Raw genomic sequence first — 23,046 nt, forward strand, 5'->3', positions numbered from 1 at the left:
CCCCAAGGTACGTGCCCTTGACTGGAATTGAACCCGGGACCCTTCAGTCCACAGGCCGATGTTCTATCCACGGAGCCAAACCGGCTGGGGCCAGGGGTTGATTCTGGTGTGTGGCCTGACCAGGGATGGAACCCTAAACCTTGGTGTATCTGGACAACGTTCTAACCAACTGAACTGCCCCGTCAGGGCTGGCTTTTCTTCTTCCAACGTGGATTGCAAAATGCCCTCCAGTGAGGAAAAGGCTCACAGAGAAATTGCACCCCATTTGGGGCAGAAGGGGGGCGTGTTACATGATTGGAGGATGAGAGGCCCCGAGAGCTGCCAGAGAAGTGGGGGGCTCGTCTGTCTAGGTCACCTCAAAATAGCTGTGTTGGGCCCAATACCCTCAGCCTCCTAACAGCGCCTCCATTCCAGGCATTGCTGTTCGTCCCAGGTACAGCTAAAGGGACAGAATTATTACTCTTTTTAAAGTAGCACTACCTGTGTGGCCAGCACCCTGCCCCACCCATTTCATCACCACAGGAACCCTGTGTGTTCCCACCCTCGTCATCCTCCTTCACTGATGGCAAAACTGAGGCCAGAGAGGCCCCGTCATCAACAGACACCCTCAGGGGCGGGTGAACGGGCAGCTGAGACTGTACCTGAACCCGACTGGCATCAGGGGCTCTGTCCTGGCAAAGCCACCGCCGAACGCCACACTTTGGGAGGCCTGGCCCTGGCTCACGAAGCGCAAGAAGAGACAGACCCGTTTTCAACGTTTCAGAAGTTTTATTATAAAGGAATCTGAGAGAAGCACTGGGCACTGAGCCAGGCGGTCGCCAGGGCCAGGAAACAGCTGCAAACACGAGGAACCCAAACCCCAACCAAGCCCCAAACCACACACACTTTCTGATCAACTGCATTTCTGTCCTCAGGTCTTCTTCATAAATAGACAAAAGTCGTCGTTGGCAATTTTACATAGATGGGCGTGTGGTTAAAAGAAAAAGCGCAAAGCCTCCGAGTGTGGCGGGAACGGCCGGCTCGTTGCTGTACAGACGACGGAACGGTTTGGCGGCCGCTCTGTGCACGTCTCCCTTAAGATAAAACTTAAAAAACATGTGCTAAGGGTCATAGAAAACGCTTTTGACCTTAAAGGAAACTACTTTCCTCCCCCCCGCCCCAAAAGAATCTTACAGATGTGTTCAGCACAGCTCTAAAACACGTAGTCAACTACTCACACAAAGCCAACAGCGTATGGGTTCATAATCTCTCATTCAGGCTGTCACACCCTATGTGCGCGTCCGTGGCCGGGCTGGCCCTGCCCCGGGCATCTGGGTGGGTGTCTGTTGGCAAGCGACCCCTGCAGGGGCAGCCCACATGAGCTGGGCTGGGCCCAGACATCCAGACATGGGGTACGGTGTGCAGGACGAGGAGTGGGGTCCACAGTGGCCCTGGAGCAAGCGGTCAGGGGGCAGGAGGTGCCTGCAGGCTCTTTGGGCTGGCGGCGGGCGTGGGGCGGCCTCTGCAGAGTCTGGTAAGAGGTCGAGGAAGAGACTCAGCCGTGGGGCATTAGCGTGTCGCTGTTCTCTCTTCGGGCCCCTGCTTCCTGCCAAGGCCTCTTGCCTGCTGTGGCCCCTCCGGCAGCCTCAGGGAGGAGAGGGAGGTGGGGTTAGGTGAGGTAGAGAGATTTATCCCTGGGGAGCAGGCTGTGGGAGAGAGGAGGGGCTGTCAGAGCTCACGTGACCCCACCCGGCGCCACGGGCTCTCGGGGGGCCTGGACACTGGGCCAGCTGCTCACCTGCCCTGCACCCCAACCCTGGATGCAGCCCTCCTGCGATCCCAGCAGGCCTCCCCTCCCCTCAGTGCTGGGGAGGTGGAGGCCGTGTGTCTGTCCTTCTAACACCACCATCACTCTAGGTTAAGTCGGTGTTTCTTTTGTAAAGAAAGGCGAGCAGGTGCTTTCTGTGTTTCTAAGTCGGGCCCTCACGCCTGATCGGGCTGCTCCGTTGCTTAGGGCGCCGTGAAGTTACACCACGGTTGCGGGTTGATCCCCGGTCAGGGCACATACCGGAATCAACCCATAAATTAATAAATAAGTGAAACAACAAGTCAGTGTCTCTCTCTTTTTGTCTCTCTCTCCCTTCCTCTCTTTCTTAAATAAAAAAAATTTAAATTTTTAAAAAATATGTTAAAATAGGGCACTCATTCATGACAACATAGATGACCCTTGAAGGCATTATCCTCAGTAAAAGAAGTCAGACGAGGAAAGACAAGTGTCATAGGATCTCACATATGTGGAATCTAAAAATAACACCCCCCCCCAAACAAAACAAAACAAAACAAGCTCATAGATACGCAGAGCAGACCGGTGGCTGCAGAGGCTGGGTGGGTGGGCAAGTGGTGGAGGGAGTCAAAAGGCGCAAACTTCCAGTTATACTGAGGTGCTGGGATGTAACGCACGGCACAGGGACTACAGGTAACAATGCTGTGCTGCATGTTTGAAAGGCGCTAAGAGCGTAGATCTTAACAGTTCTCATAAAGAAAAATAAATTATAGCTGTGTGTGGTGACGCTCATTGGACTTATGGTGGTGACCATTTCACAATACAGGTCAATATCGAATCATTATTGTACACCTGAAACTAACAATGTTATACATCAATGACGCCTTAATAAAAATGCAAACATAAACCAGGGCACTGCTGGGGTCTGGCCTCCCTGTCGGGGGGAAGCTCGGACATGCTGTGAGGGCCAGTCAAGACCCCGCCCCCCAGTGCTCTGGCTCTGGGGGAGGGCTGAGCGCGAGGAGCTGTACCTCTCAGGGTGGGGGAGGGCATCACTGCTGAGCTGCCAGCCCACCCAGGTAGACCCTCTCACCAGGCACGGCAGAAAGGGGGGCACATGCCACGTCTGCTTGCTCACCAGAGGGCGTGGCAGGGTGAGGACCGGGAGGCGGACAGCTAGGGCCGGGGCAGTGGGCACCGGCAGCTGAGAGGGCCACCTGTCCACCACATCCCTCCCGGCTCTTTCCCGTCCCATCATCCCAGGCCTAGGGCAGCACCCACGTGAACGGGGCGAGGACCGACCTACAAGTGCTGATGCCACACTCCCCGCTGGCGTAACTGCTGTCCCAGTCTCCGCTGTTCCTGGGGTTGGATGGGCCAGGGGAGCGGGATCCGGAACCGCCGGGGAACTCGGAGATGTGAGGGAAGTCCTGGTGAGGAGGAAGGAGGAGGCAGGTGAGCGAAGAAGAGAGGACGGTTGCATGTCTCAGGCAGCCAGGGTGGGACGGGGACTGCCTGTGCCTACGGTGTTCACAGGGCACGCCCTCCGCTTGCACACGTCTCCGCTCTGCCGGGCATGGCATGCTTTTCCTTTTCCCAGCGGAGCGCCTTTTAAAGAATTCAGCCCGGTCCTGGCTGCACCATGTGGGGGAAGGATTTTGCACTCAGGGCCTTTCCTTTTTTGGGGGCGGTTTCCCAATCTGTTCCTGGGCTGAGTGACCGCACGAAAGTCTTGGAACAGTGTCTGTGGCACCGTTACTGGGGTCAGGCCTCGAAGGCTTTGGGGAGAGCCAGGGCCAGGGCTGACCTGGCAGAAACCGCCGTGGCCGCAGCCCCTCAGGCCAGACAGACAGCAATAGACAGAGGATGAGAGGAGGGGGGCCTGGAACGTCTAAGGATCCGAGCAATCTATCTGGCAGCTTCTCAACTCCCTGCCCCCGCGAGTCCATGACAGATAAGGAGCACCAGACCCGTTTCACTGACATGGTAACTGAGGCTCCGAGAGGTAAGGTGCCCAGGCTGTGGTTACAGAGCTGGTGAGCGGCGGGGCTAGTATCTAACATCCCGAGCTGCCCGCCTCCACAGGGACCCCGGAAGGGCAGGTTTCCACTCAGCCCTGCTTACCTGTGGCCCTGGCGGTGAAGGGCTCATCGCCAGCTGCACCTGGAGTGCCATGGGGGTGGGCAGGACAGGAGGCTGGGGTGCTGGGGACATGCTGACAGGCGGGCTGAGGAGGGCGCCCTGGGCGTGAGGGGGCAGCGGCAGCTGCTGGTGCAGCGGGGGGCTGAGCGGGAAGGAGGGTGGTGGCGGCGGGGATGCGCTGAGGCCTGGCAGCAGCGACTTGGAGCCCAGCGTCCGGGCGAGGCTGGCGGGGGTGGCCCCGCTGCGGAAGGCCTGCAGGTCCGAGGGCGTCAGGAAGGAAGCCAGGCCTGGCATGGCGTACATGGGCTGCTTGGGCGGGAGCATCTTGGCTGGCGGGTTCACCTGGGCGCTCTTGGTCTCACCCTGGTCCGGGGAGCTCTGGAAGGGGACAGACACCCGTCACTCTGGAGAAGACGGAGAAACTAGACTTGGGCCGTGAGACCAGGAGGTTCTGCAACCCACTGACATGACCCCTGGCTGGCTTCCTGGCCCCTCAGGGGATATCTGTAGACTAACAGAGATAATTCTGGGTCCTTAGTGCACTTAGCTCTAACCATCCAACCAGCCCTGCTTTAATCCTTGGGGCTCCCCTGCCGATGGGGGACCCACGCTCCGCAGCCTGGCCAGTGAGGCCAGCATCACCCAACGGGGCCGTCCTCTATTTTTGCTCCTGCCCAGCCTCTGTGCGTTCGCATGTGCTGTTCCCTTGACTTGGAGCACCCTCTCTGCTTGGCCCTCTGTGGCGTAGCCCAGTTGCCACGTCCTCTGTAATAGCTTCCAGACACAGCCCTGCCCCCCCTTGGGCCACATGTCCACCGCCATCCTGAGCCTCCTGCCTGCAGTGCTGGTGCTGACCGAGGAGGCCGACAGTGTGGTCAGGGGTGAAGGCCGAATTTGAAGAGTGGCCAGTCTGGGTTTGACTCTTAGTACAGCAGCCTAACACACTGATAATTTCAGGCAAGATGCTTCACCTCTCTGAGTCTTGGATTCTTGTTGGAAGAATTAAATGAAACGAGATACATGTCAAGTGGCCAGCATGAGCCCGGCACAGAGTAGGTGCACTGGAGAAGTGACCTCGGTGTCCATCCTTTCCCGAGGGCCTCAGTGCCTGCCCCACCCCTCAGTGGCCCCGCACTTTACGGGCTGTGCCTAGGATTCCAGGGGTTACCTTGGAGACCAGGCTAGCCCGGTAGGCTGCCAGAGCCTTCAGATACTCCTTTTTCGCCGCTTCGGTCTTCCTCTTGTAGGCCTGAAAGATCCAAGACATGAGCAGCCAGGGAGAGGTTAGGTGTTCAGCCTCAGGTCACACTGCTGGGGGCCTTTGCCTGTGAGCTCTGTCTACTCCCAGTTTTCTCTGGAAGCCCCTGAGAGGGCCCCGGGCACATGGTCAGGGGTATAGGAAAGCCCTGGTCTGACCCCAGACTCTGAGAGCTGGAGGACAAGATGGACTGACATGTTCTCGCTTACCTAACAGATAAGGAGGCAGGGGCCCAGGACAGTTAAGTCGCCAGTGAACACAGCTGGGAAACAGCAGAGATGGAAGGGACCTAACTTCCCATCTCACAGATGGGCAAACCAAGCCCAGCAAAAGCCCCTAGTTCTAGGCTTCTCAAGTCTGTCCTTGGCTCTGGGACCCCAAAGCCTCAGGGCTACGGCCCGGAAAGAGATGGAGACTCACCTGCTTCTGCTCCTCTCCCAAGCTGTCCCACATGGAGGCCACGATTTTGGACACGTCCCCGAAGGTGGCGCTGGGGTTCTGTCCCTTTATGGCGGCCTGAGTGTCTCTGAAGAAGAGCGCGTAGGCGGACACTGGCTTCTGTGGCTCATTGGGGTCCTTTTTCTTCTTCTTCTTTGGGTTCTTGGCCTTTTTTCCCGGGTCAGCTGAGGGTCTCTTCTCTCCCGACATCTGCCCGGGTGAGAGGAGTCAGAAAACTTGAGATGTCCAGGGACTCCTGCCAAAGGGGCCCCGCCCCAGCCGCAGGCTCAGCAGGCCCACTCACGGGCGGCAGGCCCTGCTCGCACACAGGTACTGACCATCCCAGGTTTGAACACGGAAGCTTGGGCCACACTGCGGGGCCAATCACTCCCCAGGTTGGGGAGGCAATGGACAGGCAGACAAGACAGACAGACGGACCGACAGACACACATTCTGGACAGGAGCCCTGGACTTTCTTTGTTTAACTCGTTAATGACAATCAGCATGATGGTAAAGTTGATTCAAAGAGAGAAACTGGTTAGTGCCCTATGGGTGGAGTAATAAAAGGATCACTTTCAGGACTTCGTTTCATCTTCTCTGCTGGACAGAAGTCACTTGCATCTCTTCAGGGAAAAATCAGTCCGCCTTGTAATCAGAACTCGCGTACGCCCCCATCGCCTTTTCCTTGAGTTAATCTTTACCGAGGATAAAATATCCCAGTCAGTAATGAAGAATAAATCAAAATAAAGTGACTTAGCCTCTCCATGCCTCAGTCTCCCCATCTGCCAATGGGAGATAATCATGGCACCTGTCATAGGGAGTTGTGAGGAGGATCACATGCGTCAATACTTATGCGCTTAGAACGCTGGCCCACGGGAACTGTTTTAGAAATGTTTTCTCAATAAAAAAGAGAAGAAAAACCACCCCTGCCTGGCCTGTGGTAGAGACCAAGTTATCGTGGTGATGGAGCTGGACCAGGATCCAGAGGCGCCCACCCCAGCCAGGAGGTCAGGGTCTCTGCCAGATGGCGTGGGCGCCATGGCTACTGCCCAGGCCTCTGCGGGGCCACCCCGTGGACAGAAGAAAGAGGCAGGACGTGTGGGATCAAGTCTTGATTCTGCCACTAGCACGTTGGGAGACTCCCAGCAAGCACGTCCATCGCTGGCCCTTCTGGGCCTGTTTCCTGCCCCAGTTAAACCGGATGCTCCCCAACAGGGAGGGAGGCTTGGTCAGTGTCAAAGCCTGGCCAGGGCCAGAGCCTGGGCAGCTGGTGAGCTCGCATCCTCACATGTGCAGGGGTCATGTCCCCAATGGAGGGGTCATTTTTAGAGCACCATCCCAAGGTCAGTGCTGCCCAGAGGCACCCTCTGCTGGACCACACATTTTTGCCAGAATATGCCACTGAAACGGCCCACTGGCCATTCAGAAATAAGACTTCATTTTCTCCCAAAATCCTCTACCTCCTTGTTTTCCAGCAAAGGGTCTGTTTAGACTCTTGCATCTTTTCTATTGGTAGGTGATGCCTGTTTCCATGCAGGCATGTCTTCCTGCTTACGGAAGGGCATCCCAAGGCTTTGCATGGCCACCCTACCTACCTTGAAATGCGCTTCCGATTCCTCCTCCTGAGTTGAGCTGGAGGGAGAGGGGGTCGCTGACTTGCTCCCTGGGGGCGACGGGGAGCTGTGGGCGATGCCACTCCGGATGCCCATCTGAGAAATGAGCTGGGACTGGCTGAGGGCACTCATGTGGCTGGCCAGCATCGCTGGGCGACCGAGTAGGGGCCCTGGCCGGCCCGAGTCATAGGCAGCAACCTCTGAGTGGACCATCTCCTGGATCTGAGAGAGGAGGACAGGGCATTTTGAATTAGAAAGGACCCGTCCTGCCCCATCTTCATATCTGAATTGTGGGGGCCAGGGGAGGGGCATGTAGGGGAGAAGTGGGTGAGTGCCCTGCAAGATTTGGTGCACCCATGGGGGGGGGGGGGGGCTGGCACCTTGACAGTTTGCCATTCTGCTGACATTCAGCCTGGACAGATGATCAGCATTTCAGCCCTCGCTGGAGCGCTTGGTCCAGCTGACAATGAATCATTTTATGAGACTGAGTCTTCCCTCCTGGCACATGGTACGTCTCTGCATTTATTCACTATGCAGCATGATAGCAAAGGACAGGCCCTGGAAGCTGACCTGGTTTGGGATCCTGGCTCAGTCACTTATAAGCTGGGTGACTTTGGCCAAGTGACTTAACCTCTCTGTGCCTTGGTTCTTCATCTGAAACGTCTGGGTAATAATTAAACCTGCCTTTTAGGGCTGTTAAGGATTAAATGAGCCTAGCACATAGTAAGCCCTACATTGTATGAATAGGGTTTGTTAAATACACAGAATAAAAAAATCCCTTAATAAGTTTTGCATTTTTCTTCCTGTAGCTCAGTAATATTTGTATTAATTATTCCCTATGATATTTTCTAACTGGTTATTTTGGGGATACAAGAAAGCTACTGATTTTACATGTAGGCATTTCTCATACTAAGTACATGTTGAGAATAGTGTTATACCTTTTGCTTAAACATTAGAGATACACACACTTCAGCGAGGCATACCGATTTGAATATTCTTTCAATTGTTTTTATTTTCTCTGCATTTGTGGTTATTTTCTTTCTAATTTCTCATCTCAAGTATCTGCGTTTTCCTCTCACTTTTTCTCTACTAAGCAAGCTCATGGGTTTTCTATTTTATGATGTAGGATTTCTATTTTCTCCCCAAAAGAATCAAATCTCACATTTTTTTTGATCTCTCTAATCCTTCTCTGTTTTCTATTTCTTTAATATCATTTTAACCTTTATTGATTCCTTTCTCTAATTTTTAAAGATTTGTTACTGTTGCTTCCCTCTCATTTTAGTTGTACTTTTAATTCAGTTCTTTGCATGTGGCTTCTCATCTTTCAGGTCTAAATTAGAATGTCGCCTCCTCAGAGAAGCCTTCCCTGACCACTTTGTCTGAAAATCCTAACCCCCTACCTTTATGTTCCATCATCATATTGTTTGTTTCCTTCACAATTTCAAGCTACAATTACGTTGTCCATCTATCTGTTTATCATCTCTCTTCCCCTCTGGAAACTCGATGAGCAGAGGACTTGTTCACTATTGTATCCCTAGTGTCTTCGGTAGTGCCTGGAACGCAGTAGGTCAGCACTTTAAAAATATTTGTTAAAGGATGGAAAAAGGAAGGGAGGGGAGGATGCCGCTCCTGGTAGGTAAAACTCCCCAGCTGCCTCTTTTCTTGAGAATGTGATGGAATGAGAGTTGTTTATGCAGCAGCACAGGGCACAACTGGCGAGAATTGGAGATGTGACATTAGTTGGCTATTTCCTTCTTTGAATCAGACTTGGGATAGGACGCAGTCATTCCCTATCGAGTCCATAATCTCCTAAGATTAATGAGCTAGATGAGATTCGATCTTCTCTGAATCTTTTTTCCCTCAAGTTTCCTTTACCCTCCTAGCAAAGAACGCCTAAATAACACAAATAATCCAAATAAAATCCCCCTTGAAAGTACAGAATAAAGTGGTAGGAGAATAAACAAGGATATGTAAGTAAAACAGTTTCCAGTGTATAAAAATATCATTTAAAAATCAGAAAATTTAATCCATGCATATCATATATATAAAAGGCTAATATGCAAAGTATCCCCTTGGGAGTTCGACCCGGAGACCAGGAGACCAGGAGTTCACTCGCTCGCTATGATGTGCGGTGTGCTGACCACCAGGGGGCAGCGTGGAACGAAGGAAGGCCCCGGCAGGCAGCTGGAAGGCCCCAATTGGCCCTGATCGCCAGCCAGGCCTAAGGACCCTACCCGTGCACGAATTTTGTCCACCAGGCCTCTAGTTTATTATAAAGATAGAATCATTTGTTCATAGATATTACAGTTTGTTTTTTTGATTCTTTGAGTTTCCCTGATCTTTCCTTTGTTGATCAAATTTTAACTAGTGATTTTTCTCTAATTCCTCATGTAAGAAGAAAACTTAAGCTTTTAATTTTTCTCTCTATCAGTGGTTTAGGTTCCAGATGAATATTTTTTTTTGCTTTTCAGTAAATAATTTATTTCAATCATTATTCTGACAGTTATATTATGTTTCATACCATGATAACAACAGTACTTTGACATTAACTTTGGATTTTGCTATTTTCATTGCTCACACCACTGCATTTTTTTATACCATATATTTCCCATATTTCATCTATTTTAATTCATTTCTCAATCAAAGGTAATTGCCTCTCTAAGTAATTTTTTTTAACCCAAAGTTCCTTTGAAATAAGAAAAATTTGCATGAGGCTATTTTTGTATGTAGGCCGCATTTATTTAATTTTGTCTGATGCTTGGTAAGCTCTTTTGAGTTGAATAATTCCCACTTTTTTCAGATAAGTGATATTTTCTATGGTTATTTTTTGGATTATTGCCCCTTTTCCATTGGCCTTTTAAAAAGAATTTTCCTGTTAAAAATCCATTTTGAATCATCAGGTCTTTTATCTTTTCGGTCATAATTTTGAGCTCTTTAAGGTCTCCCTTGGATTTGGGGAGAAAATCCTGTTATTTGATTATCGGTTTTCACTGCATTTTAAAGTCCAATAATCACATATCTTACCTAAAAACAATCTTTCCTGATTTCAAATTTTTCTCCTCACATTGCACGACATAACTGAAGTCTGTAACTTATGAGCGGTTTTCCCCCATTCACTGGAGCAGGAGCTTCAGAATGGACCTCCTTTAGAACTATCGTTTTTGTCCCTGTATCTATTTCTATTTCTAATAACTAGATCAGCACCTTGCACACAGAAAAATCAAATGCTTGTTGGTCCTGTTGAATAAAATTAGAGAGAGAAGAGCAGAACTGGGTATGATCTGGGAATGATGTCAAATTTAGCTCAGTGAGTCCAGGGTCACCATGGAGGGTGGGTGGGACTCTGGGCCACTTCACTCCTGGTTACAAAAATATTCTCAATAAATGGGCGTCAGGCCTTTCATGAATGTCTGCTCTGTGACGGATATAAGCAGACAGGAGAGCTCTGGGAATGAGAGAGCCCCCCTCGCCGCCCCCCTGGCCCCCTCCTGCGCCCCCTCCCCCCCCAACACACACACACAAATGCTCTGCAGGGCCTCACAGCTAATTAGGGAGACAGACCCCTACATAAAGAGAATATATGGCTGGCTATTAATAGATACAATCCAACAAGACATGGGTACAGCCATTACGCATCCTAGATTTTCTAGGGCATTGAAGATTTTTATCCTAATCTCCCCAAAGTAGAAAACATGCCTCTGATGTGAGGTCTGAGGATATCACCGGCGTAGGCGCTGGAGGGCCTGGCCCAGATCCTCTCACCGTGCCGCTGCGCCCACGTGGCCCCATCCCCTTCTCCAGACAAGTGCCACTGCCAAGCGGGAGCTGCCTTCCTCCAGAGGCTATGACACCCCACAACCCACGCCCCACCCCGCAGCAGACCTCAACCCCTGCTGGACTGACACAGGGGCACGAAACTCCTTGCCTGCGGTGCAGGCGAGCCCCAGAGCTCCCCACGCCCAAGGCCAGTCCTTGCTGGCTCCTTCCTCTGTAGACCCCGATCCCTGCAGCCCCCTTCTCCTGAGAGCGCTCCCTCGATAAACAAAGTCCACAAGAACCCTCAGCTCGGGGTCTGCTCAAGGGGCCTCACCTGTCACCCTCCACCAGACTGGTTCCCCCACTTTCGGGGACTGCATCGCACCAGCACCCAATCATGCTCACCCCTCTCCCAGCTTTAAGTGGAAACCTCCCTTACTTCCAGGTCTAACAACTTCTGTCCCAACTTTCTTCCGTGCAGAACCATCATCCTCACTGCCCCCGGGACCTCCCTCCCATCAGCGACTCACCCGGCGCGGGTCTTCAATACTGTCTGTACCACTAGAATCATCTTCATCCTCCTCTCCACCATCCTCCCGGGGGGAGCAGTTTGTATTAAGTACTTAATGTGTGCCAGAAACAGGGCTAACTGTCTCTATTATAACACTGATCGCCCCAGCTCCCCTAGGAGGTAATATAATCACCCCCAGCCGAGGAATCATGGCTCAGAGAGTTCAGCGCTGGCCCATGACCACAGGGCTACCGACGGGGAAGCTGGGTTTCTCCAGGCCACCGCACTTCCTCTCTTAGCGACGCCTTCTTCCCCGAGACACTCCCTGGTCCTGGACTCCTGGGCTTGCTCCTCCCCTCACAGCCCTCTTCCCTCTGTCCAGGGCCAGCTCTTGGCTGTTGGCTACCTCTCTAGCCAGTCCTTCTTGGTCTCCTTCAGTCCACCCTTAAGCACTGGCATTCCTCAGGCTCTCTCCAACCCCTTCCTTTCTACACCCCCAGCCCCCACTCACCACCACCTTGAGTCTGTGGCTGCTACATGGTAGGGGGCGACGCCTGGTGATTCCTTTAAATTCTGATATCTCACCTAAGAAAGTGTTTCATTTAAAGCCAATGTCAGGCTTTAAAAGACAAAAAAGTGAGCTCACAGGATGGATACACAGAAGTGGCCAGACCAGGGGTGGGCAAACTTTTTGACTGGCGGGCCACAATGGGTTCTTAAACTGGACCGGAGGGCCAGAACAAAAGCATGGATGGAGTGTTTGTGTGAACTCATATAAATTCAAAGTAAACATCATTACATAAAAGGGTATGGCCCGCGGGCCGTAGTTTGCCTAGGGCTGGGCCAGACAATGGCCATCCCTTCACACATTCTAGAACAGTGGTTCTCAACCTTCTGGCCCTTTAAATACAGTTCCTCATGTTGTGACCCAACCATAAAATTATTTTTGTTGCTACTTCACAACTGTAATGTTGCTACTGTTATGAATCGTAATGTAAATATCTGATATGCAGGATCGTCTTAGGCGACCCCTGTGAAAGGGTCGTTCGACCGCCAAAGGGGTCGCGGCCCACAGGTTGAGAACCGCTGCTCTAGAACACCTATTAGCTCACAGAACCCCTTTCCCAATTAGACCCCACCCTGCTCTGCCCAGCACGCTCAGCAGCCATTGCCTTTTTGTCCTAACCAGCGATAGCTGATGCTGTTTATGTCCTGCCCTTTGACCTTGGAGGACCCCGATTCCCTGCAGAGTGTTACTGCACCTGTTGATGGCTCCCTGCCTCTCACCGCCGGGAATGATGAGCAATTAAGGCCCCAGGAGCGACCCTCAACCTCCGCGTCCACTCCCCTCAACGGGACAATTCTGAGTTGTGTCCCATATGCCTCTTGGAGGGTCTGCAGCAGGATTGCATCCCAGTTGCCACGGTGATCACAACTCATCAATCCGCCCCCTACTGGCTTTCTTCCCTTCCAATCTCACCTCCCTTCTTCCTTCACCGGGCTTCCTGCAGACTCCCCCCAAACAAAATACTTGCACCCAAACCTTTGTGTCAGGGTCTGATTGAGGGGGATTCCAAAGAGACGCCAGCCCTCTCTCAGCCTCCTGCATGGCTTCCTTGAGTCCAGGTGCCATGCTGGCCACCAGAGAGCCCTTCTGGAGAATGAAAGGTCTCCCTGCTTAGAATGTTTCTGTCGCTCCCCAGGGCCGCTAGCCTTGTCCTCGCCTTGTAAGACACCCACAGAGATTCGTGCCATCTCGCTGGTCCTACCTCTCCAGCCCCTTCCCGGAGCTCCCGGGACATGCGGGCTTCTCTCTAGGACGGAGCCTTTGCCCTGCGGCTCACTGTTCCTTTCCTCTGTGTCATCCTTTGAGACTTAGCTGAAATGTCACCTCCTCAGAGAAGCCTTCCCTGACCTCTCTCTCCTCTCTTCTCCTCTGGCCACTGCCTCTTCCTGAGACTTTCCCAGGGCTCAGCATGGTGGGTGCCAAGCATCTGCTTATGTGCAGACACATAACGTGCCTCCCCAGCCCTGGCAGGTTGCCTGGCGCACCGCTGGCACTAACGAGATGTCTGGTAACCAACTGCACCACGCCTCCTGCTTTCTCCTGGAAGCATATGGACACGTCCAAGAGCCACGCGTGCACCCTCTCCAGGGAGGATGGAACAGAGGAAACAGTAACGAGGAGCCGCTGTGAGCATAATTGGTTCGCCTGGCTTAATAGACGCTCAGGGTTCAGGAACACAAAAGGGACTTTCCGCAAAGTCCCGAGCCGCAAGCCCTGCGGGAGCAGCCCCGGGTGCTGCGGGCCCCCACACCGCAGGGAGAGGAGGAGAAACCGCACCTTCCTCTTTCCCATCTTCTGCAGGTTCACAAAACGAACACCCTGCCTGCTTCCCCCGAGGCCGGACGAGGCGTCGGTGGACACAGCCTCACACTCGGCCTGGGAATCGGAACGCCTCCCGGAGGCCACAGCGGTTCTGCTCGTTGTGGCCCCTCCCTGAAGCCCCTCTTTCCCGAGGGTCCAGAAACTTCTCCCGAGCACAGTCAGATCCCAGGGGAAAATTACCAAGCCCCTGAGAGCGTTTTACCGTCCCTTCCACTGTCTCAGAGCAGACCTTCCTAATAGGTCCTAGCCCTGTTTGGGTGACACTAGTAACAATGACAATAATACTTGCTATTACATTTAGTGAGGCTCACTGTGCGCCAGGCATTTCATGAACAAATCTCTGACAACAGCATCGCCCCCATTTTACAACAAAGACACTAAAACTCAGAGAGGTTAGCCACTTGCCCAAGGTCACACAGCTAGGAAGTAGGAAAGTCAGGATCCTGGCTGTTTCTCCAGACTGGGGTCTCCTCCCCGCACCCACACAGACCCTCACGGCTCTCCTGGAGGGAAAGGGGAGGAGCCTGCGCTCACAGGGCAGCGGGAGGATGCAGCGAAAAGGTAAGTTAGCACAGAGCCCCGCACACAGTAGGTGCCCAACACAAGGAGGTTTTCTTTCCTTCACTCAAACCTCCTGAAGGTCCGAGCTTGAACCTAATCTCAAGTGGGCTACGAAGAGGTGACAAATGCTGGAAGTTTCTAAAATACGAGAGAAGAGGGAAACCAGGAGGAAAGGTCCAATGATGATAAAGATGACAGCACAAGCCTGGCACAGGGGTGCTTCGCAACCTGTGTTACATTTATTAGGTCAGTAATTGGCAAACTGCTATAAACGACCAGGTATAAGATATGTTGGGCTTTAAGGGCCAGATGGTTTCTGTCATAACTACTCAGCTCTGCTGTGGTAGCACAAAATCAGCCATAGGCAATATGTAAACCAATGGGTGTGACTGAGCTCCAATAAAGCTTTATTTACAGAAACAAGCAGAGGGCCAGATTTGGCCTATGGCTATGGGTTGACAACTGCTGTGTTAGTCAACTGTTGTCAAATAAAAAGAAATACTGGTTGAAGCACTACCTGTATTTGGCAATTACCATCTGCCGGGCACTGATCTCCGCACTGTTCTCCCGACCACGTTTAATTCTCAGCCAGCCATGGGACGAAAGGTGTGTTTATTATCAGCATTTTACAGACTAGGAAGCTGAGGTTCAGCAAGGGAAGGAAATGTGCCCCAGGCCTTTAGAGCTGGGATTCAAATCAAGGTCTGTCTGGTTCCCACCCATGTCCTCAGGCACTGTATCACCAGGTGTGCTGCCCCTCAGCTAAACCCCACCCTGGCCGCCACTGGGCTCTAGCTCTGGCTCACACTGCAGCCTCTCTTGAAAATCAGAAAGACCTGGACTGGTGACAGAGATCTGGTAGTTGGCCACTGAACTCCAAATCTGAGCTTCCGTTGCTGTCTTGAGCCTCCTCATGTCCTTCACTGGGCCTCTGCCTTGAGCTGCTTTCATCAGAACGACCTCTGTGGTCATTTGAGTTCTCTAATCTTCTCGGGTCCCCAAGACTGCTCCTGCTACTCATTCACTCACTCACACATTCATTCATTCATTCATTCAAAAACATTCCCTAAGAGCTCTTATGCCTGAGATTCTGGGCTAGATGCAGGAGACCAAGATTAGACCAAAAGCACCCACCTGAGTGCAGTCTGATGGAGGAGGCGGAGATGTGCCCATACTGTTGTAACCAGTGCAGCAGCACAGGTGTTCAGAGGGACCTGGGCCAGGCAGAAAGGGGTCAAGGACTGGACAGCCAGAAAGCCTTTCCCTAGGGCAGTGGTCGGCAAATTGTGGCTCGCGAGCCACATGCGGCTCTTTGGCCCCTTGAGTGTGGCTCTTCCACAAAATACCACGTGCAGGCGTGCACATACAGTGCGATTGAAACTTCGTGGCCCACGCACAGAAATCAGTATTTTGTGCAAGAGCCACACTCAAGGGGCCAAAGAGCCGCATGTGGCTCGAGAGCCATTGTTTGCCGATCACTGCCCTAGGAGAACGCTCTGAGCTGACTCCTGAAGGGGAGGTTTGCAGAACAAGACAGGGTGGAGGGTGCATATGCACGGGCACAGAGGCATGGAGCCATGTGAGGGTTAATTTTATGTGTCCATTGGACTGGGCCAAGGTTGCCACGACATTTGGTCAAACTTTATTCTGGGTGTGTCTGTGGGGTTATTACTGGATGAGATTAGCACCTGACTCAATGGATGAATAAAGCAGGTTCCCCTTCCCAGTGTGGGTGGGCCTCATCCAGTCATTTGAAGACTTGACTAGAACAAAAAGGCTGAGTAAGAAGCAACTTCTGCCTTCGCTTCTCCTGCCTTCAGAATCGGCTCTCCTGGGTCTCCCACTTGCTGACTGGAGATCTTGGGACTTCTCAGTCTCCGAAATCAAGTGAGAAAATTCCTTTTAATATCATCTATCTATCTATCTATCTATCTATCTACCTACCTACCTAAATTATTTGCTCTGTTTCTCAGGAGAATGCTAATATAAGTGGCATGATGAGCTTTGCAAGCTGCCCATCATAGCCAGGAACAGCTAGAGTGTCAGGAAGAGTGGGAGGTGGGGATCAAGGGGTCCCCGAGGTTAGGACTTGGAGGGCCGGTGTGTTCGGCAGAGAGGGACCGTGCCTGCAGGTGCTAAGGGGATGGCCACAGGCTTCAAGCAGAGGGTGTCAAACCCAGGGCTGTGCCCTGTGCCGACAGCTTCCGGGCAGTTCTGGGATCTGCAGCAGAACCACCTCCCTGGGGAAAGTGGTCTCAGGCCCCTGGAAACAGCAGAGACACTGTGTTAGCTTCCTATGGCTGCTGTAACATGACAGCACAAACTCAGTGGCTTCGAAGAACGCAAACTCATTATCTTCCAGTTCTGGAGGCCAGAAGTCCAGGCAGTCTCAGTGGACTCCAAGGGAGAATCTGTCTAATTGTTTGTTTTTTGATGAATGTGGTGCTTGTGCCTTGTCTCTTGGCCCCACATCACATGGCCTTTCCTTTCTCTGCTTCCATCATCACATCAGCTGCTCCAGGTGTTGGACTTGTGGGCAGTTAGATAGACATGCGCAGAGCAAGGACGATGGGCCAGGTACAGGAGGTCACCAGGGTGGAAAGCCCAGGGTGACTAGCAGAGGGCAACTGTAGATGGGAACTCACCCCCAGGAAGAGCTTTCCTCCCCTAGCATAGCGCCGGTTTGGACCCCCTGACCTTTCCTCCCTAGAGATAACACGTAAGCCTCAGTTGTATTTCAGCTCCAGGCCCAGAAAAGCAGCAAAACTAGACAAGAGACACCATGGCTGACCTCAGGACCAGCTGCACTGGATAATGACCCCGCCCTGGCGCTGACCAGTTAATCAGTGGAGACCCTGACCCTGAAAAGACACACCTGGAAAGCTGCTGAATAGTCTATTGAGATCTTCCCCTGGGACCTCCCCTAAAGTCTCTGCCCTTAAAACCCTCCTGGGAGCACACCTGGGCCTTTCTCCCCCGCCCCCCCCCCCCCAGGTGTGTTACCATTACCCTCCTCACTCCTAAGTTCCTAAGGCCCTTCCTTTGTTTTTATAATTTGTTTCCTAAGCCCAGATCTTCTACAAATTACTTCTTCCACCTCTGTGATTATATATATATAATTGGAGAAGAAAGGAGAGGGAGACAGAAACATTCAATGATAAGAGAGAATCATTGATCGGCTGCCTCCTGCACACCTCCCTACTGGGGATCAAGCCCACAACCTGGGCATGTGCCCCACTGGGAATCGAACCCTGACTTCCTGGTTCATAGGTCAATGCTCAACCACTGAGCCATACCGGCTGGGCGCCTCTGTGATTTTATAAATAAAAGTTCTCTTAGAGTTTGCGTCTTGGCTCTGAATTCTTCCCTAGCCAGAACTCAAATATTGAGTTCTTGAGTCTGGTCTGACCCCACCAGTCTAACACCTGGTACTCTTGGGGCCTACAGCAGACTCTCCAGTCCCCTCTTATGAGGACTTGTGATTATATCACTGGGCCTACCCAAATAGTCTAGAATAACCTCCCAATCCCAAGAATTTTAACTTAGTCTCATCTGCAAACTCCCTTTCCCTCTGTAAGGTAACATACAGGCCCAAGGGATTAGGGCGTGGGGGACATCTTGGGGGGATTATTCAGTCTTCTGCACCCCAGCTACCCCTCCACGCCAACCTTTCCAGGGGCACACTGCTCTGAGGTTTCCTCGGGCTTTCAGAAGCAACTATTTGAAAATCATTTTCCTTTAGGACGAAAAATTCCAGCACAAAAGAGGAGAAAAGAAAGCCAATAGGAAGCCTTTCCCAATGGGAAGCCTTCCCTTCGCCCGGAATCCTTGCAAGTATTTCTAATAAACTTTCATGCTTGGCGAGAGATTCTTTGCACGCTGACAAATTTCTCCTGAAATTTGAGATGTCTTGTTCAGAGTAATAGCTACAGCGCACAGGTGCCCAGCTGCTATTGTAAAATCAGTAAGCATTTAATTGAAACAAACGACTATAATAATAGTACATTATCCCTGCAGGCCAAGCGCCATCACAGTTTTAATTATTGAGTTAAGAGTCAGACTAATTTATCCTTTAACGCAACAGCCCCATTCCTGGTTACGCTGATCATCCTGTTATGAATATGTAGGCACCAGCAGGGAAGGACGTGAATGCAAAGCAATTTGTCCCCTTCTGGCTGGTGTTGTGTTGGAAGGAAGGTCTGCAAACACTGGGCGCTGAGACATTGGTCTGGGGTTACCTGCCTCGGGGTGAGAGATTTCCGCTCAGGTTGGGATGGGGCTGTGTCCTTATGCTTCCCATCTTTGGCGCACAGGCCCACACCTCTGCTCAGCGCCTGCACCAGCTCCCTCCTTCACTCAAGAAGACGCCTAAGGCCTTACTAAGCAACAGACACCTAGAACAACACCCCCCCCCCCCGCCCCCGCCACCTGCTACCTCTCTGGCCTTCTCCCCTCTGTTCCTCCACCCCCTCCACTCCACACCAGCACGCTCACCTCCTTCTACCCTTCAAACCAAGCATGCTGCCCCCTCAGGACCCTTCTCCAGCTTGGTGTCATTTTGCCCTCTAGGGGACACTTGGCAGTATTTAGAGACATCTTTTGGCTGTTACAACTTGGAGATGCTACCGGCATCTAGTGGGTAGTAGACGAGGGATGTGGCCAAACACCCTACAATACACAGACAGCCCCGCCATGGAGAATAACCCCGCCCAAAATGTCCACAGCACCGAAGGGTCTGATTTAGGGGGATCCCAGAGACCCCAAGCCCTCTCTCAGCCTCCAGCACTTAACCACACACTTCTCCCCAATCTTTGTGCACTGGCCCCTTTCTCCGTAACCTACCAATGACAGATGTCCTGTGGCCCCTTCCATCCAGCTACCTTCCCAGTCCTATTGAGGGTTTAGTACAGCGGTTCTCAAGCTGTGGGTCGCGACCCCTTTGGGGGTCGAACGACCCTTTCACAGGGGTCGCCTAAGACCATCGGACAACACATATATAATTACATATTGTTTCTGTGATTAATCACTATGCTTTAATTATGTTCAATTTGTAACAATGAAAATACATTCTGCATATCAGATATTTACATTACAATTCAAAACAGTAGCAAAATTACAGTTATGAAGTAGCAACGAAAATAATTTTATGGTTGGGGGTCACCACAACATGAGGAACTGTATTAAAGGGTTGCGGCATTAGGAAGGTTGAGGACCACTGGTTTAGTAGGAACTTAAGACTTTGGTTTTTTGGTGTGTGTTTTTTTTTAACTGCACAGGTATATGCATTAGAATCCTTACAGTTTTCTGGTAGTGCTCTGGTTATAAAATTGTATAGACCTTGAGAGGTTTGCCCCAGCTCCATTTTTTTCTGTAAGCTCTGTTATTTTAGTATTTTGCAGGTTTTTTAGGACTGCATCTATCTGCATTGTATTTATTAAGCTGTTGCCTTGTGTCAGGTGCTGTGCTGAGCACTGGGATTCACAGTGAATAATGCGGGTGAGTCCCCATGGAGCTCACAGTCCCATGAGGGTGCAGACACCGATCAATTCCACACCCAAATCAACATGTGGTCACAGGGGTGATTCGTGCTGGGAGGGAAGCCACCGGCCACTGTGAGGGTGTCAAATGCAGACTGGGGATCCAGAAAGGATAGTGGATGGGGTGAGGAAAAGGGGAAGGATGAGCTTAGAGAACCAGGCACAAGCCAGGCTGGGCAGGGCCTGAGTGCCAGGTGAAGACCTCTGGCTTTATCCTGCAGATCACTGGGAACCCAGAAGGGTTTTAGGCAGAGCGATGACTTGAACTTTAGAAAGGCCAGCTTGGCAGGTGGCAGCTTCCAGGTGAGAAGTGATGCAGCCATCACTGGAGATTCAGATGGAAAGAAAGAGATGAGTGTGAGAGATGCCGTGGGAGAGGGTCAGGGTTTGGAACTGGTGGTCATGGCAGGTGGTTAAGGATGACACCAGGTCACTGATGACATCCACAGGCTGGTCCAGGGAAGGAGAGACATGGCCAGCCATGTCGGGGGTGGGGGGAGTGGTCAGCGTGAGCAGGCTGAGATTGGGCACTGCTTTCAAGTGGGGTCGGCAGGTGGGGATGGTTGATTACATGGTCCGGTGCCCAGAGGGGGACCAAGCAGTGGAAACTGACCTGGGTCCCCAGTGGTACCAACAATAACCATGGAGAGTCAGGCAGAGAGAGACGCAGGAGGGGCCTGCAAGGAGGCCAAGGAGAGGCGGTCCAAGGGCAGAGGACACCAGGAGCATTGAAGCACCACAGTCACATCAGGGGAGCAGAGGAGGGGGAGTTTCAGGAAGAAGGAGGTGGCCGGCTGGTCTAATACAGCCAAAGGTCAAGTGTGATAAAGGCAGCATGTGCCCCATGCCTTTGGCAAGGAGGCCACCAGGGCCCTGAGTGGAGCCGTTTCATAGTCAGGGGCGGGCAGAAGCCAGCGTGAATGGGACCGGGGGGGGGGGGGGGGGACACAGACAACCGGGACCGAGGACCTCCCTGGAAGCTCCCCTGGGACCCTCAGGGCTGAGATGGGACAGTAGGCAGGTGTCCAAGGACAACTTTCCACTCGATGCTAAGGGGAAAGTGCCGTCGTGGAGGGCGGGTGCTCTGGTCACAGAAATGCTCCCAAGGGACCCTAAAGACAGCACTGATGGCCACAGCCTGGCCACGATGCTCATAGCCATTCTTAGCGTTGGTCTCCTGGGAGGCAGCTGCTGTTCTTCCCAATTTACAGCTGAGCGAAGGGCGTCTCAGGGAGGTGACGTCCACTGGTCCCTGTCCGCAGCTCATGCGGAGCAGCGCCAGGTCCCAACTCGGGTCTGCCTGACCCCAGAGTCTGAGCTCTTTTCCCCACTGAGGGCATCGGGGCGCGGTGTGGGCTGGGCCGGCAGGGACAGAGTGCCCGAAAGGACAGTTATCACCACACGGAGTCGGCACAGCGTATCTGTCCTGTTTTGACTACTGCTGAACTCTGGGGGAACCGTTGGACAAAAACAAAGGAACTGGCTGTAAGGCAAGGCTGGGGGTCCTGAGTCAGCAAGATGTCCCTGAGTGTTGGGGCGGGGGGCGGTTCTAGGACTTCAGGGTACATTGGGGCCAAGGCAGGGACGAAGCTGGGGGAAACGCCAAGGGACAGATCACAGGGGATGAGGGTGGTCCTGCAGAAACTGGGGAGCCTGGTGGCCGTGAGTGGGGGTGGCCTGGCAGGTCTCCTGTGCTCAGGGTCAAAGGTCAGGAGAACTTGGCAGCTGTGATGGGCCAGGGTGAGCTGAGGAGGTGGAACTAGCGCCCTTGGTCTCAGAAAGCAGATAACCAAATGACCTGTCTGAGCGTGAATCTTCCCTCTTCCCAAATCTGACCTTCGGTTCCTATTTTGAAGGGGGGAGGGGAGGGCTGGTACCCTGGCCCATGGGTTGGGATCCTGGCGCTGCTCCTGCAGGGGCTGAGACACAATCTGGGAGGATGCGTCTGCTTATCTGGCAGGAACCTTTGCCTCTCCATCTCAGTGGCAGGGAGGGTGTATTTTACTCCTTTATCTCGTTGTCTGTCTGTCTGGAATGTAAGGCCCATGGATCAGGGACTGTCATCTGCACGGGGCCTGGGAGAGCATGTGGTACAGAGTAGGGGCTCAATAAACGTTTATAGAATAAATGAAAAAGCACACGAATGAATCTTGATGAGGGGAAGCTGAGAAACTTCATGTCTTGCTCAAGGTCTTGTACCTTTAAGCACCAGAGCCAGGGTTTGGGTCCAGAAAATGGGGGGTATTTCCCCGCCATCTCCCCATACACAGGCACCTCTTTCCTATTACCAGTCCAGCTCCCCACCCCTCCACCCCCAACCCCCGCCAGGCCACTGCCAGGGACTGCCCTAGACCCCCGTCCTCAGCATCTCTCTCTCTGCGAGGGGCAGCTCTGATGCCCAGCTGGCCCAGCTCCCTCCTCCTGGAACCCAGTTTGCCTCTCTAACCCCTACTCACTTTTCAGTCCTCAGCTCAAACGTCACCACCTCCAGGAAGCCTTCCCTGGCTCTCCTACCTAAACCAGGGTCCCTGGTTATTGCCTCTCATGGCATCTTGTGGTTTTTTATTGACCTTGACATCACTGCAATTATACACTCACCCTTGGGTGAATGATTCCAGTTGTGTGCTCTGTCTAGGAAGGAGGGGACCTGCTTTGCTCAGGGCCACTTCCCGGGTGTCCAGCCCCAGGCCTGCACACAGCAGGCACTCAATAAATGTTACAGGAATGAGCCTGATAGGCCTCCCCAAGCTCCAAGTCAGGCCCATGGATTCGAGCCCCTAAGTGGGACTTGTCTCCGCCATGCCCCTCTCCAGCCATGCCCCTCTCCAAGGGTTTGAAGTATGGCATGGCCAGACTCCTGCTTCCTTCAAGCCTCCTCGTCCTGCTCCTTACCGGCCATCCACACACTGCATGCTGCTGCCTCTCTGCCTTTGCCTATGCTGTTCCTTCTGTCAGGGCTGCCTCTCCCGTCCCCACACCTCGCCTGTTGTACCTCCGGAGACCTGAACGACCTTGACCAGCCACTCCATCTCCTGGGCTTTCTCACTTGAGGGGCTCTACAAGGGGCAGGAGTGGAATC

The 23,046-nt window shown here is 52.6% G+C and overlaps 1 protein-coding gene across 2 annotated transcripts in view; it reads right to left on the reverse strand.

The window, feature by feature from the left end:
• Positions 1-752: 752 nt before the first annotated feature.
• TOX2 (TOX high mobility group box family member 2) overlaps positions 753-23,046 on the reverse strand; it is a gene marked incomplete at its 5' end in the record, with an annotated part of 116,421 nt that continues 94,127 nt past the window's right edge. For both annotated transcript variants that reach the window (XM_081097520.1, XM_081097521.1), the window contains 6 exons: positions 753-1,685; positions 3,065-3,192; positions 3,887-4,282; positions 5,073-5,153; positions 5,583-5,810; positions 7,196-7,435. In XM_081097520.1, coding sequence (XP_080953646.1) covers positions 1,649-1,685; positions 3,065-3,192; positions 3,887-4,282; positions 5,073-5,153; positions 5,583-5,810; positions 7,196-7,435 — 1,110 coding nt within the window. In that variant the 3' untranslated portion in view covers positions 753-1,648. The remainder of the gene's footprint in view (positions 1,686-3,064; positions 3,193-3,886; positions 4,283-5,072; positions 5,154-5,582; positions 5,811-7,195; positions 7,436-23,046) is intronic.

The sequence above is a fragment of the Myotis nattereri genome (genome assembly GCF_964212035.1).
Source record: "Myotis nattereri genome assembly, chromosome: 8".
Classification (NCBI taxonomy): domain Eukaryota; kingdom Metazoa; phylum Chordata; class Mammalia; order Chiroptera; family Vespertilionidae; genus Myotis; species Myotis nattereri.